We start from the raw sequence: 16,878 nt of genomic DNA, 5'->3' as shown, positions 1-16,878 counted from the left end.
AGCAAAATAAATGCAACGTTTGCACAACTCCTGCTAAGATCCAACACACCTTCTATCTTTAACATACACACCAGGTAGTCTGATAAGCTATTTTTTAAAGAAATGAAGCCATTCTGGTAAAATTCCTGAAAAGTAAAATGACAACACTCCACTCACCCAGCCTTCACCAGACTGGTGAGTTTGCTTAAGCACAAGATCCCCGGTGATTCCTAGGTAGGTGGATCCAGATAGCTCCAGATCTCAGAGACCTGTGACTCAGTGCATGGAGCCTCACAAGTAGGTTTCTAGTCCCAGGAAAACATCACAAAGGCAGCTGGTAAACACCTGTAATATCAGACACTTCAGTAATTGTCAAGCTTTAACTAACCTCCCCTCCACAATGACCTCTGAAAGATGGTCCCATGCTTAATTTTCCTTCCTTTATGCTCCTTCTTCCCATAGACTCTTGAGGGTCTTGACAAATAACCTGAACCTGCTGCACTCTAAAACTGATCCGCATCCAAAACCAAAATTCCAACTTTGACCTTGTTCAAAAGAAAGAATGAATAAAAAATAAACTATAGAAGTGTTGTAATCTCTCATTTCCAGTCACTGCTGCTCACGTGGAAGGGGAAATCTTCTCCAAGCTGCTGTGGAGAAGCACACTGGTGAAAAAGCACAAAGCACACAGGTGAAAGATACCAACTCCCTCCCCATGACTCCACTCCCACAGCTCATTAGCCTAGCTTTAATTGGCACATGGGATGAGGGGAAACAAGCAATGCATGAATGCATCTGGAAGGAGTTGCAGGACAGGCCCTTGAGGGGTTCCCAACCAAAGCTTGGTCAGAAGATGTGGAGCAAGCGTTTCTCCAGGCTCCTTCCAGCCTCAACACAACGACTCAAGACCATCTCCCATGGCCCTGCCAATGCAGCAGTGCTGCCAGGAAGGAGCCTTCAGCGCTGCGACAGCAATGTCACTCCCTGAAGCTATCGCGCCAGTCACAGTGTTGACCTCACCCCAGTTAGGCCTGGGACACGCTGCGGTAGGGAGAAGTGCAGCTGAGGCTCGGCCCACGCAAGCCACCACCGCAGCTCTGAGGAGCAGCCGTGGTGCTCCTGCCGGCACCCACTCCTCTCAGGAAGCTGCCTATGACATCACCAAGCCTCGCTACTGCGTCACAGGGTCCCCCCTGCATCCGCACGACCCTCTTTACGCCCCGTCCTCGCGCGGTGCCGCTGGGTACTGTAGTCCGCACGCTGCCGGTGGGGGTCTGGGGACTCCGGTACCCAGCGGCCCCCGCGCGGCCGCCTCCGCCTCCGCGCACAACATGGCGGCGCGGGCGGGCCGGGGCGGCGGGCTGTGAGGGGTGCGGGGGCAGGCGGGCTGCCCTGGGGCTCGCCATGACCTACACGGCGGAGCAGCTGGACGGCGTGCGGCGGTGAGCGCGGCGCGGGGGGTTCCGCCGGGCCGGTGCCGGGGGAGAGGAGCGCCTGAGGGAGCAGCGGGGGCCGGTTCGGGGGGGAGCTGCGGCTCGGTGACAGGCGACGGGGGGCGGTGGGTCTCTAGTGGGAGCCTGCGGCGGTGTCGGGAAGGGTAGGCCGGTAAAGATAACCTTGTATATGCGCTTCCAGAATAAAGAGGTGTCGGAACTACTATGAAATTCTGGGGGTGGAGAGGGACGCCAGCGAGGAGGACCTGAAGAAAGCCTATCGCAAACTGGCCTTGAAATTTCACCCCGACAAGAACCGCGCTCCCGGAGCAACGGAAGCTTTTAAAGGTGAGGTGGGAGCTGGCCCGATCTCGAAAGCCGTAAAGCAAGATGAGGACAGACTGCCTCAGACTTACAGTTCTCCACCTTATATAAAGGCATCATACGGGCTCGTATAGCTTGTCATTTTTATAGACAGATATGCGCATCTCCACAAAATCCTGCAGCTGGTCGGTAGGCTTTACCTTTTAATCTTCATAATACAGGTTTCTATTAGAAGCAAAGGGAAAAGTATCCCAGATCTCATTCCTAGATACTGCTAAAGGTTCAGAACGATTCTTGGAAATTATGCTGGTCTTGCAGGAGAGTGTGTTGTTGTGTAATCAATAACTGCTCTGTGTCATAAATAAAATTTTGTATATATATGCAAGCATATGAAATTTGAGTCCAATATTCTGAGTCTGGACTTTTCAGTAATGTCTAAACCTGTATCAACAATGTTGGCATCTAAACTCTTACATCTTTTGCCTTTTCTGTGCTGTGTTGCAGCTGTCTGCAACAGCACTGTAAGGCAGCATGAGGAAAGTAAGTTTAATATTTCAACTCTCTCTGTATACTTTAACACTTTTGTCTTTCTCCTGGTGTCAGTGATAGCAAGAAATAGGTTCCATCACAGGTAATGCCAGCATTGTAACACTTTTTTTTTACAAAGGCAGTTCTTTCAAAAGTAAATCAAGCATAAATTCTTTGGTCAAGCACAAATTCTCTGTGCCTGTTTGGGCTTTTTTGCTGCTCTGCTTCTAAAAGTCTGAGATATGGAAATACTGCGTGATATGCCTGTGTAACACTTCTTTTAATTCACTCTCCAGCAATAGGCAATGCTTTTGCAGTTCTGAGCAACCCTGAAAAACGATTACGATATGATGAATTCGGAAGTGACCAAGAGCACGTCAGCACTGGCCAGGCCAGGCACTATAATTACTACACAGAATTTGAAGCAGACATTACACCAGAAGAAATATTCAATGTGTTTTTTGGTGGGCACTTTCCTACAGGTCAGTATCTGTCTGTAGTGTTTTTGAAATGCAATGAACTGACACTAGACCATAAAGGAAGTTCAGCTTCTCTTTGTACTGCTCAGGGAGTTGATTATACATCTGAAAAGAGCAACAATTTTTTTTATTTACTCTTTTCTCCTTTCCTAGCTCTTTATGCCTGGAAAAGCTCCCTTAATGCACAGTTTAAACTTCAAATTTTAGCAACTCCGTTTCCCAAAAAGATGTTGTCAAAGCCCAGCCTTGCTGTCCAGGAATGCTCCTAGAAGAGAGACCTACCAGTGGGGTAATGGCTGTTGCTGCCGGGGCAAGTTCATAACCTCGCAGCCTCTCTTGAACATTTCTGACAGTACTAGTTAGGATTAAGAACATTTTAGTCTGGCAAGGGGTTAGGCTGTTTGATTCTTGGGTAGGCAACATTTTAATACTAGCTGTAGCTGAAGACCCTTCTTTTTGTTGTTGCTTTTATTCCCTCCATTGTCTGAAGCCAGCAGTGGTATGGGAGGTAAAATAAGGTGTGAATGGGAAGGGATCAGAGGTATCTTTGCTGATCGTGTTGTACTTGAGACACCTTACTGCATTCCAGTACAGCATGGCAGCAGCTCCTGGTATTGTGGTTTCAGTGCCCCTATAACTAGGAAAACATAGGAGTTCATTTAGCTTGTGGCAGCTTGTGTACTGTAAAGAAGTTAAAACTTTTTAGCTTAGAAAGTGATGCCTGCCAGGAAAGGCTGGCTGTTACTGGATATACAGTATCCAGTAACAGAACAGTAGATCCGTTCCTGTAGCAGCTCCATGCACGTCCCAGTCCAGCCTTGGCTTTTGTATTTGTAGTAAAAATAGAAAGATACTGCAAGATCAATGGAATACAGGTTTGGATTAAAAGTAAATCTGAAAGGTATGGTGAGCTCAAGGGTCTTCCTGGCAGTATCTAACGAATTGCTTTAGCACTCTTGTAAACTTACTCACTTCCAAGGCATGGTATAAAGCAACATAAGTGCCAATTACTACAGCCTAAAGCCACAGATGCAGGTAATTACTTACAAGCTCCCCATAACCTTAGTCTGTGTGGTGGCATCTTGCAGCTCAGGGTACCTCAAATTGTTTTCAAAATTTGATCAGTAGATGTGCAAAGTGAGCCAAACTCAACGGGGCCTAATTCCACACTGAGTTTGCAAGTTTTCCATTTCTGACTTTGCAAGAAATTGCACCTGCATGTACCTTTTGTCTCGGCCACCAGGGAAACTTTGCCCCTGTGGAATGTGACTGCTGTGTAGCTGAGGGCGACAAGAGAGGTAGAGGCTACAAGTTGAACTTCCTTCTCCTAAAAAATAAATGCACATGGAAGGAAAGAAACTGGTGGCAGAAATTCTTGGAGAAACTTAGGATTTAGGAAAACTTTTTTCTAAGCACCCTGCAAAAGCCATTCTTCTCTTCCCACACTTGCTTCTGTTTTTTCACAGCTTGATAAAATACTGTCTGAGCAGTGTTGAATGATAGAAACAAACTTTCTTTTTCAAGAAGGAAACTTTCATGTTTCAACCCAGCCTTGTTTGGCTCTCCGTTGGAGCTCTTGACTGCAAACATGCCTAGACCTTTGGAAAAATCTTTGAACAAGCAATGAAACAGATGTTTTGACACAATAGCAAAGGTCACTTCCACCCAGGTTTCTTGAAGAATTCTCTGGGAAATTCAGAGAAGGGACAGTGTAAGAGTGTAAAATAATGTGACATCTTTCCCAGGGCTTAAAAATAGATTTGCATTTCTGTTGTCATGATAAGGCCATAAATTTCAACACTCTACATTCTGAATTTCAAAAGAGGAAAGCACAGCTATTATTAAGATATTCATATGGTGATAAAATCGGAGTTGAAGCTTCAAATCAAAACAGCATATGCAATTCTTTCCTCATTTTAGAATTTTTAAAAATAAATCAACTATATTCAGCGTGCAAGAAAGGAAATCCTGAATTGTACTCTTTTTTTTTCTCATCTTTTAAATCTCTTTCCTTATTATAAAATCATTAAGTGAAACTGTTACTAACTTGAAGCCAGAGGAAGTAGAAATGAGCGTAGAAGACCATATTCAGTAACTATGGGAAGCCATAATTCATGGCCTGAGTCTGGTGAAGCAAATTAATTTTCCTGCTTAGAGCCTGGGGATGCACACAAGCTATGGCTTTGCAAGTGAATGTGACAAAAACAGTGATAAAATATGAGATACAATAAGAAAAATTATAGCATGTTTCTGCAGTTTGATTTAAATTAAGATGGACTTGGGTCAAGCTTTATAATTTCTCTGGTACACTTTTTGGAGCGACATACTATTTTGACATTTAAATCTGAGGTGTGTTTGTGCTTTTTAATCTGAAGTCTCGCAACTGTAATTCAGGCCATGTAGTCTAAGTGTGGATAATCAACTAGAAATTCTGAGAAATACAGGTGAGTACCAGCAACTGGATGAAAATCATGACTCTCTCTTGGTTTCTTTTAACAGGAAATATCCATATGTTCTCAAACGTAGCCAGAGATGCTCACTATTATCCACGGAGGCACCGAAATGAAAGAGCATGGACACAGGAGCAAGAGGAGGAAGAAAACAGGCCACAGGTAGCCAGGAGGAGGGATCTCTTGGGCTTAAATATTTCACCAGGGTGAGGGGTCCACTTACATGTCTGAAGCCAGGACAGACTTTCCCATCCTTAAATGCTCAGTGTTTATCCTCAAGTGCTGCAGCTAAAATGGATGCTTTCAAAAGTAACTAGATTGTTTTTTATTAGTCACTACTTTAAAAATACATTCTATTGATAAGATTACAGGCTGGGAATTTCTGTCACTGAGTGTTTTGCTGGTGCTTGATTTTTGCAATCTCTAATGGTTTGGTAATCCAACAACAATTAGTCCAAATGTGGACTGATAATGGATACGTAAGTACTGACTTGTCTTCATGGCATATTTAATCCTTCTGTAAATTAGCACACAACTTCTGCCCAGCAGCTGCACAGTCTTCTTCCAGCCCCCAGGACAGGATGGGTCTGGGATACGTTTCTGCCAGCTGAAATCTCCGGATGAGACACAAGGTGTCATTTGTTGCTAGTGCACATACACACATGCCACCTGCCTTGCAAAAATCTTCCTCCAGAGGTAGTCTGTTAACCTAACAAGATCGTTCTCCAAGGAAGATTAATTTTTCCCTGTGAGTCTCTTATAGTCAGGCTCTGAAAAAAACCTGATACAGCCTATAGACAGCGAAGCTAGGGCAAATGAATCCCACCTATTACTGTCATGTGTCCTTGTTGCTATCCCAGGGCAGAGGGCAAACCTAAATAGCTGTATTTTGCTCCTGATTAGAAAAGGCATTTTAGAAGCCGGTTTAGAAATCAAGTGAAGAGCAGAAGTAAAGAGCTGTGTTTTCTCTTTTGATATTGTTTCCACTCTTTTGTTCTACGAAATTCATGCAAACAAAAAACCCAAGTGCTTGCATTCTGTCCCAAGTTACACTACATATGGTCTCTTAACCCTTTACTTTTCAGCCATTTTATCCAGTGTTTGAACAGAGATTGAGATTTTTAGAATGCATGTAGCAAACTTCAGAAGATGCATGGAAAGCCATAGGCACAAATGGGAATTGCAGTGTGTTCCTTCGGTTTGGATTGTCAGCTGGTCACTGACAGGTACAGTGCTGTGGGCATCTATCGCCTTGTGAAGGAAGCTGTAGATGAAAGAAATGTCTTGAAAATATAATTGAAAGAAAATGGCTTTAAAGAGTTTTCTGAGATTATTAATAAAGGTTTTTTTGAAATTAAAATGTCATCCCTCTCAAAATTTGAAAGTACTTCCTCTTTTTTTCTTTTCAGTTTACATTTAATACATTGTTGATCTATGATAGATAGCCTGGTTTCTGTGAACAAATGCATCCTTTTCCATCTATATCTTTTCTTGACTACTAATTATTGTTGTTCTTTTCAGAATTCATATTCTGCATTTATTCAGTTGATGCCAGTTTTCATAATAATAATAGTGTCCGTTGTAACTCAACTGATGGCCACAAACCCACCCTACAGCCTATTCTACAAATCGTAAGTCATTTAAAAACACATTTTTCTCATCTTTGGTGTTTACGATAAGGAGATAGACGGAAGTTGGACTTGATAGAAAAATGCATGTTAGTGTTCTGTTCTGCTCTTTCTAGAAAGTGTTATCAATTTGTAAATAAGGAAGTACCAACAGTCTCTATTGACGAGTTCTCCTAAGCATTATCGCTATGAAGTTAACTATGGTGTGCTTTATTGTATTGTGTGCTGAACAAATAGAGGCACTGAGCCAGAAAGCTTTCTCAACTGTTGTGAAATGTTTTGCACAGTGACAGAGTAGCAGGAATGTGGGTGTAGCTCAGCTACAGTGCTCATCAGCCTCTGGTCTGCCCAGCCCTGAGGGATCTGTGGACCACTGCTGAGGTTCCAATGTAAAGCAATTAAAAAATGAAGCCTGCGGTTTGCAGTATAAATCCAAATCTGCTCTGGAGCCTGAATTCCACTGGAAGAATTGTCAAGCTCCACAAATTATTAAAGCCTTGAAATGCCCTGGTTTGACATCTGTAAAGAAGCAGGACCCCAGGGTTGCAGAGGGCAAACTGAACTGGTCAGCTCTGGAAGCAGAAGGAACACCACCAGGCCTGCTGTAATCTGAGTTTGTGGGGCAGAGGAAAACCCACTAGATCCTCTCAGCATCCAGTGTTGGGAGGAGGAAAGCTCTTTAGTGGGAAAGAGCTCAGTTCAGTCGCCTTCACTGGCTCTTACAGAGATAGTGGGAGTCAGCAGGTTTTGGAGAACCTTCTGCACGCAGCAGTAGCAGAGCGCTCCAAACACTCCCTTTGCTCTCTTCTAGGAGCAAAACCACTTAGGTTTAGGTCCATATCCTCTCCACTGTCATAGTAGCTCAACACCCTTTATCATTTTTTTACCACAAGATGTCAGTGTGTAAACCTAACATAAGAACAGGAGGGTGGTGGTTTTTTGGGTGAGGTTTTTTTTTCAGTGTTTTTGCTATCTGCCAGTCCCATATGAAACCTCCCACACTGCCCCAGAGCAGCTAATCTCTCCTGCTTTTCTTCAGTACCTCCACTTCTCCTGTTGATGAGATAGTCAGGCCTGAGCCTGGTACGCAGTTATGCTGTTCCTCTGAATCATATCCTTAAAAAAACTAACAGCTTGAAAACTAAAAGAATTTGTCTATACCGAGAACATACACCTCTGAGACATAGCGAGAGAGAAGGAAAGGAGGAGTCCAGGAAATAGAAGGGGCAAACTGGATTCCATTGAGTAGAGTGTAACCTTTGTGTTTTGGCTGCCTGCCTCTTTCTCTAGTCAGTGACTTGAAAAAACACCTGGGTATCTTTGCTCAAATAAGGAAATTCAGTATAAGAGTATAGTTTAATCCAATGACTGTGTCAGAGTGGCTAATTCTACCTACAGGATATTCTTTGGGATATTCCATGCTCCACTTTGCTTACTGATGATTATAAAACCCTAAAGGAAAGTGTAGAATCTCCCCTGCTAATTTTTATTTCTACTAAAGGATCCAGAAATTGGGAAAATCCAGATCAAATTGCATTGTGCCCTAAGCAATACTAGGGCCATATGCCTTTCCTATAATCTCTACGTTTGTTATCAATTCCCATGGATTTCTGGAGCTAGTTTGCCAGAAATTACCAGCAAACAGAAGAAAGTGTGTGGAGCTTCCGTTCACAGATAAAATTTGCTCTTATGTTTTGGAATTGTCTTGACTGAGCTGTTGAGAACACACAGAGTATGTGGAAGGTGACACAGAGTATGTGTCAGCTTGGAGTCAGTTCTTTGTAGATATCTCCAAATATTAGATATTTTCCTCTGGTTTTTAGTGGGGAGGGTGAATTCTGTTTGTAGCGCACAGCTTGCTGTGCCTGAGACTTGTAATTTTCTTATTGGATGGTTGATGGAGCTATAGTCCTGCAGAAAGTAACTGTAAAGAAATTGTTGTAAATACTGTCCTCTGGAAATGATAATATGGAGAAATATCTCTTGATTTCTTTACATTTAACTGCTAAAAAAATCTGTTTTCTCCATGATGTTTTCACAGGTCCATAGGCCATGTTATTAGTAGAGAAACAGAGAACTTGCAGGTGCCTTACTATGTTGATAAAAACTTTGAAAAGAATTATCAAGGAGCGGAACTTCAAGAGCTAGAGAAAACCGTTGAAAAAGATTACATAGACTATATTCAGACCAGCTGCTGGAAGGAGAAACAGCAAAGTAAGTTATTTTTGTTACAAGTGTGTGCCTACAAGCCATCAGTAGTTGTATGATGGCTATGCTTCACAAAGCGCTGCCATTTTTAGCCTCATTTTCTGATGCTTATAACATCACAAACCTTGTACTGGTATTTCTCATGTCTGCTCTTAACACTGAATTTGCTATTCTTGAGGTTCTGTCAATTCATTTTAGGTGATTCTGAGAGACAAGTGGAAAGTAGATTTCACCATTTGAGACATTTTTTTCCACTCAGTTTTTATGCTTGAATAACTCTTAGTGATGATGTTTTAATCATGTAATCCACCACATTTATCTAGCTCTGACTAATTGTTAGGGTTAGAAAAGATCTTGAGGCATCACCTATTCCATGTTTCCTTTGCTGGAGCAGAATCCTTTTCTTTTTTTTTTTTTTTTCCAACTGGCTCCATGAGAAGATTATTTAACTTTTTCTTCAAAACTTCATCAGAAGGAGAGCCTATAGCCTGTTCAGGTGCTTTTGGTAATCCTGCAGTGGACTGTGTTACTAGTATCAGTTTTCAAAGAGCATGCTTCTGTACTTGTTTTGTGCGCTTATTTGCATTTTCTATCTTTAGATGAGTTTGAGATCATGTTTTTCACCATAGTCAAGACAGTATTTTAAAAACAAGAATTGAATGCAGAAAGGGAGAACACAAAAATGTGAGCATTCAAAATCATTATTCTCATGTCAGTCCTAAGTCAATCAGTGGCACATATAAAGGCATGTATTTTAACCCCATATTGTATTATTTGTTAATTACTACTCTTGTAGTTTATTTAAAATAGAGCAAATCCCTGCTTCTTTTGTAACTGTACAAAATAACAGAAATCAAATTACAGGGACTAGCTGAAGTTGGGATGTTGTGACTGATTTTGTTTCAGCTAAAGAACTCATCACCTTAAAATGAGTAAACACAAACTACTGCTGTGCATAAAGAAACTGGAAGAAGCTGTTTCTGTGTAAATGTTTAACAGTAGCAGGCAAGCTGCTTTCACACACTACTAGGGCTTTCTAAATTGTTCCATGTAAAACAGTCCTCAGCACACTACTAAAAAATGACTTTGCACTTGTTTACAGTTTCTTTACCAATTGCATCATTATAGAAGCATACGCTTTGTCTAAACAAGACTTGTTTAATGTTGTGCTAGAGGTAACAATAGTGTTGCTGACTCCAAACTATTCACAGGTTTTTGATGGGAAGGGTTGTTTTGTTTTCATCCAGACACTGTTTTGTTTTATTTTACATAAAAGTTACCAATCTTGCTTTTAAAGAGAAATATACAGATGTAGGCTCTGAAGTTAGAAAATAAAAGAACACATAATATAAGACCATAAAAATCCCAAACAATCCCTTAGTTTTTGGTGTGCTTGACTTGTGATCTCTGAGCATCTGTGGCTGGCAGTAGCAGCCTCTAGGTATAATGTGGCTGTTAATAACCATAAATGTAAGCTTCATGCATAGGCTTGCTATAGGGTTAGAATTTATTTCTTACAGAAAAATCCTTTTAATTGACTTCGTGCCACTGAAAGTTGCCATATTGTCTCTTTCACGTAGACCTTGAGCTAAGGAGTGCTGTGCCCCAAAATGCGCAACAGGGTTTGCAAGTCAAGGAGAGACCAGTAGTCAGAGGGGGAGGTGATCCAGCATTGAATGCCAAGTAATGCCTGCAAAACAGTGCTTCTCTGGAGCTTTTTACACTTAAGAGACTCTATTAGTCACACATCTGCTAATATATTTACAAGGTCCACAATTAGCAGAAGCCTGAGGAGACCACTGTAATTAAAAAAAACAAAACCATTTTCAGAATGATTACCATCTAGGACAGCGAGCAGGTAATGAGCACAGCTGAGACTGTGCTAACTTTAGTACAGCCAAGTTTGTAAAAATAAACTGTGAATACAAGATGGAGTGCTGGGGAAGAGTTCTCTGGAGATGTTGAAGCAGTTGTTAGTCAGCTGTTGCTTCATAACTTTGGTCCATTAATTCTTGTTTAAGTGTTTAACTTCATGTGGTGAACTTTTTTTTTTTTGTCAGTTGAATGTCTATTAATAGTATGTTTGTTTTATTTACTGAGGGTGCATTTCTTTAGCACCAGCAAAATGGACATAGATTAGTTTTATATAGGAACAGATCGATTTTTAAAGTCCTTGATGACTTGAAAAGTGTTACCTGGTGTCCATCTACCTTAATGAAAACTTTAAAAGTAATTGATATATTGGTATCTTGTTCAACCAGTCACTTTATTACTGCTGCAGTAGACAGCATTCCTCCCTTCACAGCAGAATAGTGTGTAAAAGTTGCATATGCTGTGGGTTTTGGTCTTCTGAAATCTTTGATACAGTTAAGTATAAAAAGCACATCCCAGGTTTTTACAGGAGATTGTTCAGCTGTGATAGCAGAATTGTAAAGTAACGACTGCAAAGAGCTCGAAGTCAGAGGAAATTACAAAGAGGCAACTGAAAACAGAGAGGAGAAGGATACATAGTTGGAATTAGGTATTTTAGGAATTCCTTAAAGAGAAAAAGTAGAAAGGAACAACTCGGTGTAAAAGATTGAAAAACATAAGAAACCAATATGACAGAATGAATGCTGTCAAAAGTACAAGCATTTGCAGTGAATGTTTTTCCTCAGTTGGGTAAGTGTAAACTAAGATTCTTCACTGGAGAACTCCAGGGACTCTGGTCTCAGAGACAATTACCTGAGTCTAGTTTTGCTGAAGGCTTGTCAAGGCTACTTGCCCAGCTCTGCTTTAGTGGCATTTTAGTTATAAAACCTGAAAATTGATTTCTGATCTAAAATACAATGTTTATGCCTGACAGTTTGTAAAGCTTTTCAATAAATAGGTGGAGGGTTAAATGGCTTTAAATTTCAGTGGGACAGGGACGGAGGACATAAGACATGGAAGGACCTATTGAAGTTCTTTCCACTCTGAATGATTTTGTAAAATGAGGGACTTGTAAGATATAGAAAAGCTCTTTCAAAAATTGAGTGTCATCAGGTAGCCTGTGCTTAGCAAAATTTTGACCTTTTCAGAAACAAATTACTGCTATTCTCTTAGGTGCATCTAATCCTGGATCTAAATTATTCTTCAGGGATAAAGCTATATTAAGACTTCCTTAGCTAATCAGCAAAATAAATTTCTCTGAATTACTGGGGGGAAATAATTTAAACAATGGGATTATTTCAGTTTTGAGAAGAAGAGGAAAAAATATGCAAAGTACATTCGAGTTTGTATTGTTAATGAATGGGCACAGAGGCCTTTCAGACAAGTCCCTCAGCTAGCTGTTCACCTTCCTGTAATCAATTAAAAAAAAAAAGAGAGAGAATTTATAATGCCTTCTGGGCAAACCTCTTGTCAGACAGGTTTTGAATTCTGGGAAATGCAACATCAAAAAAAACAATTATCTATACCTTAAAGTATATATTTGGATGAGTGCTCTGGGCCCTTGCAGAATGGATCTGCCAAAATAATTGCATTTCTCAGTTACATGCGCAGAGGTGTATGTCTTGTAGTTCCTGCTTAGTTTATGAGGCTGCAGACAGCTGATGCAGCCCCAAGGAAGGATAGGAAAAGTAGTCACAAGGCTCCCTTTCCTTCTGGCTTGTCACTTAAATACCACTGGTAGGTGTAGAGTAACCCCCCTCTGCTGATTGCACCTGGTGATACCTCAGTAAGGATCAATACATAATGAGATGAGATCTAATTCAAATGTAAACAGCGGTATTGCCCAAGACAGGTGCTGTGTAGCAGATCAAATGGTATCCTACTAGCCCCTTTTTATGCAGAGTTAGTTTAAATATATACATATATTTTAAAGCAATCACATATTGTTTAGATCATTAGCATAATTTTAAATCTTACGTGACTTCTAAGCTATATTTTTATAGTTCATGTTTTCTTTGTAGACAGTAATAATCAGTCTTTTTTTGTTGTTTTGGTTATTGTCCTACCTAGTGCACTGGTAGAGAGGGTTATTATAACTGAGTTTTCAAGCAATTATGAAAATACTGTTTTCTTAAGTAGCTAGCCTGGTTAAACTTGGTGGCCTCTCTTTAAAGAAAGTTGCTAACATGCCCAGTTTTACTGAAACAAGGTGAATTAAAAGAAAACATGCCACAAGGATAACGCAGCACTGACAAACAGTTATGTAAAGTACGCTCATGACTTCATCCTAATTTTTTTTTTTTCATCTTTCAGAGTCTGATTTGTCAAATTTGGCCAAGCTATACAGAGATGAGCGGTTAAAACAGAAAGCAGAATCACTGAAACTTGAGCACTGTGAGAAGCTCTCCAGTCTGATTGGAATGCACAAAGGGGGCTGACCAGGACACACACGTTCTGCAGTTTTATTTATTGATAGTTTAACTTATGTTTTTATTTTCCTTTGTATAAAAAGGGAAGGAGTCTATTGTAAAGAGTCTGAACATTTGATTCCTTCTGCATATAGTACAGAGATGGGCCAACACAAGCTGTAGAGCTAGTGTTTGCTGTAATATACTGTACACTATATTTGGTTCCAAGGACCAGTGGCACTTCGTAAATTAATTCCCTGGGAAATGCTATTAGTTTGGAACCTGTCTGCATTGGTAGTTTGTCTGCCATCCAAACAGTCTATAATTCCCAGGAGAGCAGACAAATGTCTTAGCTTTCTGTATTTTATACGGACCTGCAATTCACTCGATCGTACAAACAGTGTAGTTCTCAGTATTAAGTGCGCTAGCCTTCTCACACTGATACCAAGCGGATGTCCTTGCTTCTACAGTGGTTCGTAATGGAATTTAGATGGAAGGCAGCGTGTTTTGTGTTCAAGTGTAATATGCAATGCTTAATTCAGAAGAGTCAAGTACTTGCTTCAGGTGAGCACTTGAGCATGCTCCCAGCTCTCTGTACTGTCAAAGGGACGTAGCCCTGTGCTTGTCTGACTGTGTGGCCGTGCCCTTTCTGTTCCATGGGGAGACAATATGCTGAGATGGCAACAGCAACATCGAACAAGAAGATGAGAGCCTGTGAATTGCACCAATTCCAATGTCTGCCAAACTGTAGAGAAAGGACCAACCGTATTTATTTTCTCATATGTTTTCAGTGGCATATTTTTAAGCTGGCTGTTCAATTCTGTTTTTTATCTGCAAACTCTTCTCCAGCTGTTACAGGGGTCCTGCTTTTTCTGGTACAGTTTTGATGTAGCACATTTTTACTCTGTTGAGCAGTTATGAATGTTTCACTGTAGAGATTAGTATTTCAAAGAAAAAGATCTGTGTAGTAGTGTCCTGTTTTTTTCTTGATCCTCCTTTATGAAACCAGGCATTTAAAGGCAGGTTGAGGATGGGTTATATTCATCAGCAGCAGAGAACAGAGTGTTATTCTAGTTGAGCGTCATTAACCTCCTGAGCCAGTTTCTCTGGTGGGGTGCTTGCAGGTGCATACCACACATGGAATGAACTATTCTTACAAAGGACATCTCCAAGCAGTGCAGGCACTGGAGATGCAGGCTTTTGCCCTCCATCCCTGCTGTGGGGACTTAGCGTAGCCGCAGCAGAGGCAGTGGTCGCCTCTCTGACGTGGAGGTACATGCCTGTTAAAACTGAACAACTCTCTGTTGTTGCCCCTGTTCCTAAAACTCGCTACAAGTAGTGCGGGATGCCACAGATGGCCTTGGCTTAAACCTAGGAAGCAAAGTGCTCAAAAGTTTGAGAAATGCCAGAATTAAAATTGCCTTTAAAGCTTAGACTTCAAGTCTGCACGTGCTTGGGAGTTACAGTGTAGTCGCGTGCTAGTGCTCTGCTCGTGCGCTGAGGGTGTCCTGTTGGCATGGTGGACAAGGCAGCTGAGAGCAGGGAACTGGGACTGTGGGTACCAGGAAGTGTCCCCTTGGTGTCCCTGTCCTGTCCGTTAAAGCGGTGGGAGGTTGGGCAGCAAATGAAACTGGGAGCTGCAGGAAGAGAAGCTTTTCTGGTGATCTGCACCAGAGGGGGAGTGTTTGTCTTGGGTTTTGAGACTTGGTGCTTCTGCAGACAAGACATACGCATCCCCTGTATGATTAGACCATTGCAACTACAGCAATATTGCTGCTGTGAAATGGTGGTGTGTTTAAAAAAAAACAAAAAAAACCAAAAAAAACCAGTGACTCCTTAAAACAGCAATTTCGTGTTAACATTTGTTCCCCATTGGGCAACTTTGTAGGACCGCTTGGGGAAGTTGAGCAGAGTTTGTCAGCCACTCAGGGCAGAAGAGTGCCCTTTTTTACTAACCGCATTTAGAGGGGGTTGTTGTGAAACACGTTTAGTGTGAGAGTCTGTAAGGGCAAAAATGTTTGATTTGATTATTCTAGATTGGTAATGTGACTGGCAGTAGGACAGGCAGCCTTAATTCTGGTATTTCCCGGTTTTGAGTGCATAATATGAGGGTGTATAAAAAGCAAAATTATTTTAATGTTGCTTTTTATATATTAAATAGTTTGTAGAATATATCTGAAATAAAGTGGCTGACCTTTGTTCCAGGTTTGATATCTTCCCTGTCATTCCTGTTTGACTCCCATGGCTTGTAAAATGATACAGGTGGGGAGACCAAACACCACGACTTCATTGGACCTGTGATGTCCTGTATGGAGCTTGAATTTATACGTAGTTATTGTGCACTTAAACCTTTCATCCAAAGATCTCAAAGTGCTTTATGGAGGTGGGAGACCACCTGTGAGAAGCACAATAATTTTAAGAGTCTTCTCTGCGACTAGGAAAGAGGCCAGGATGAAACGGAAGATGAGACTGAAAGGTAAAAATATTTCAAAAAGCAATAAGATGTTCTTTGTTCATGATCACAGTCAAGGGTGTTACGGATGACCATTTGCATGCTGGTGTTGTGTGCTCTGAATTAAGGGCATTTGGCTCTAAAATGTCTTCAGTGATAAACACAAGTACTTCTTTTTGTAAAGCACTGGCATCCTACTCGGTGGGGGGGAGAAGGAAAATAATATCTCGTGCCTGTGGCTGTTGAAATGCATTCCTGTCATTAACCAAAGGTTACTTGCCAAAATGTGATTGACTTTAATTATTTCTTGGGTCTCTAAAGGCAGAAAAAGCTGTTCTCTGAGCACCTGAGCAGGCCTGGTTTGCGTGGAGTGGGCACCCAGCGCCGCCGGCCACACTGTGTCCCCGGGTGCTGGTGGCGCAGTGGGATGGTCCTATTTCTTGGGGAATACCAGGGACTCACAAATGGGTTTATGTATATAGGTATTTTTTTTTAAAAAATGAAAGACTTGACCTTTCTGTGCCTGTCTGTACCGTGGTAAAAAGCCTGACTTTGAAACGAGAGAATTGTGCCGTCTGGGAGTTTGTTCCATGCGAAGTGGAGGCGCGGCAGCATCTGCGGGGATGGGCCATGAACTAACCGCCGTCACCACGGCGAGAGCCCGCCTCAGGCGGCGGCTCGCCCGGGAGAGCCGCGGGTATTCCCCGGGGCCTCGGTGGAGGCTGAGCCCTTCCCCCGGGCTCCGGAGCCGTGGGCCTGCCGCTGCCCCGGTGCAGCTGCGGGGCAGGGGACGCTGGGGGATTCCTGACGGCGGCCCCTTTAAGGGGGGGAGGGAGGGGGCAGGCGCGCGCGTTGCTAGGAGACGGGGAAGGCCCGGCGACGGCGGCCGCCATTTGCCGCGGGAGTACGGGAGATGGCGGCGGGCGCTGGGGCCTTGGGCTGCCGCCAGCCGCGGCACCTCGCCGACGCGCAGGCGGCCCCAGCGAGGGCCGGGCCGGGAGCCGAGGACCGGGACTGGAAGCGGGGCCGCGGCCGGGATCGGCGGGGCACACTATCACCTCCCCTCCCTGTCTGAGAG

General features: G+C 42.5%; 1 protein-coding gene across 1 annotated transcript; it reads left to right on the top strand.

Moving 5' to 3' along the window:
• Nucleotides 1-1,262: 1,262 nt before the first annotated feature.
• On the top strand, nucleotides 1,263-16,504 carry DNAJC18 (DnaJ heat shock protein family (Hsp40) member C18). Its single transcript, XM_072872497.1, has 7 exons — nucleotides 1,263-1,421; nucleotides 1,615-1,760; nucleotides 2,561-2,746; nucleotides 5,243-5,355; nucleotides 6,715-6,824; nucleotides 8,863-9,035; nucleotides 13,254-16,504. Exons 1-7 carry the CDS (start codon nucleotides 1,384-1,386, stop codon nucleotides 13,376-13,378), a joined length of 891 nt encoding a protein of 296 aa, XP_072728598.1. The 5' UTR covers nucleotides 1,263-1,383; the 3' UTR covers nucleotides 13,379-16,504.
• Nucleotides 16,505-16,878: the final 374 nt, after the last annotated feature.

This window comes from Ciconia boyciana, chromosome 9 (assembly GCF_034638445.1).
Source record: "Ciconia boyciana chromosome 9, ASM3463844v1, whole genome shotgun sequence".
In the NCBI taxonomy this organism is placed as follows: Eukaryota; Metazoa; Chordata; class Aves; order Ciconiiformes; family Ciconiidae; genus Ciconia; species Ciconia boyciana.
Note: the sequence above shows the minus strand (reverse complement) of the source record. Positions and strands in the feature narration are given on the sequence as shown.

Coding starts and splice junctions, on each gene's coding strand:
- DNAJC18 (XM_072872497.1), top strand. CDS start 1,384: ATGACCTACACGGCGGAGCAGCTGGACGGCGTGCGGCG. Junction 1,761..2,560: donor AGCAACGGAAGCTTTTAAAG/GTGAGGTGGGAG, acceptor TTCACTCTCCAG/CAATAGGCAATGCTTTTGCA. Junction 6,825..8,862: donor TACAGCCTATTCTACAAATC/GTAAGTCATTTA, acceptor ATGTTTTCACAG/GTCCATAGGCCATGTTATTA.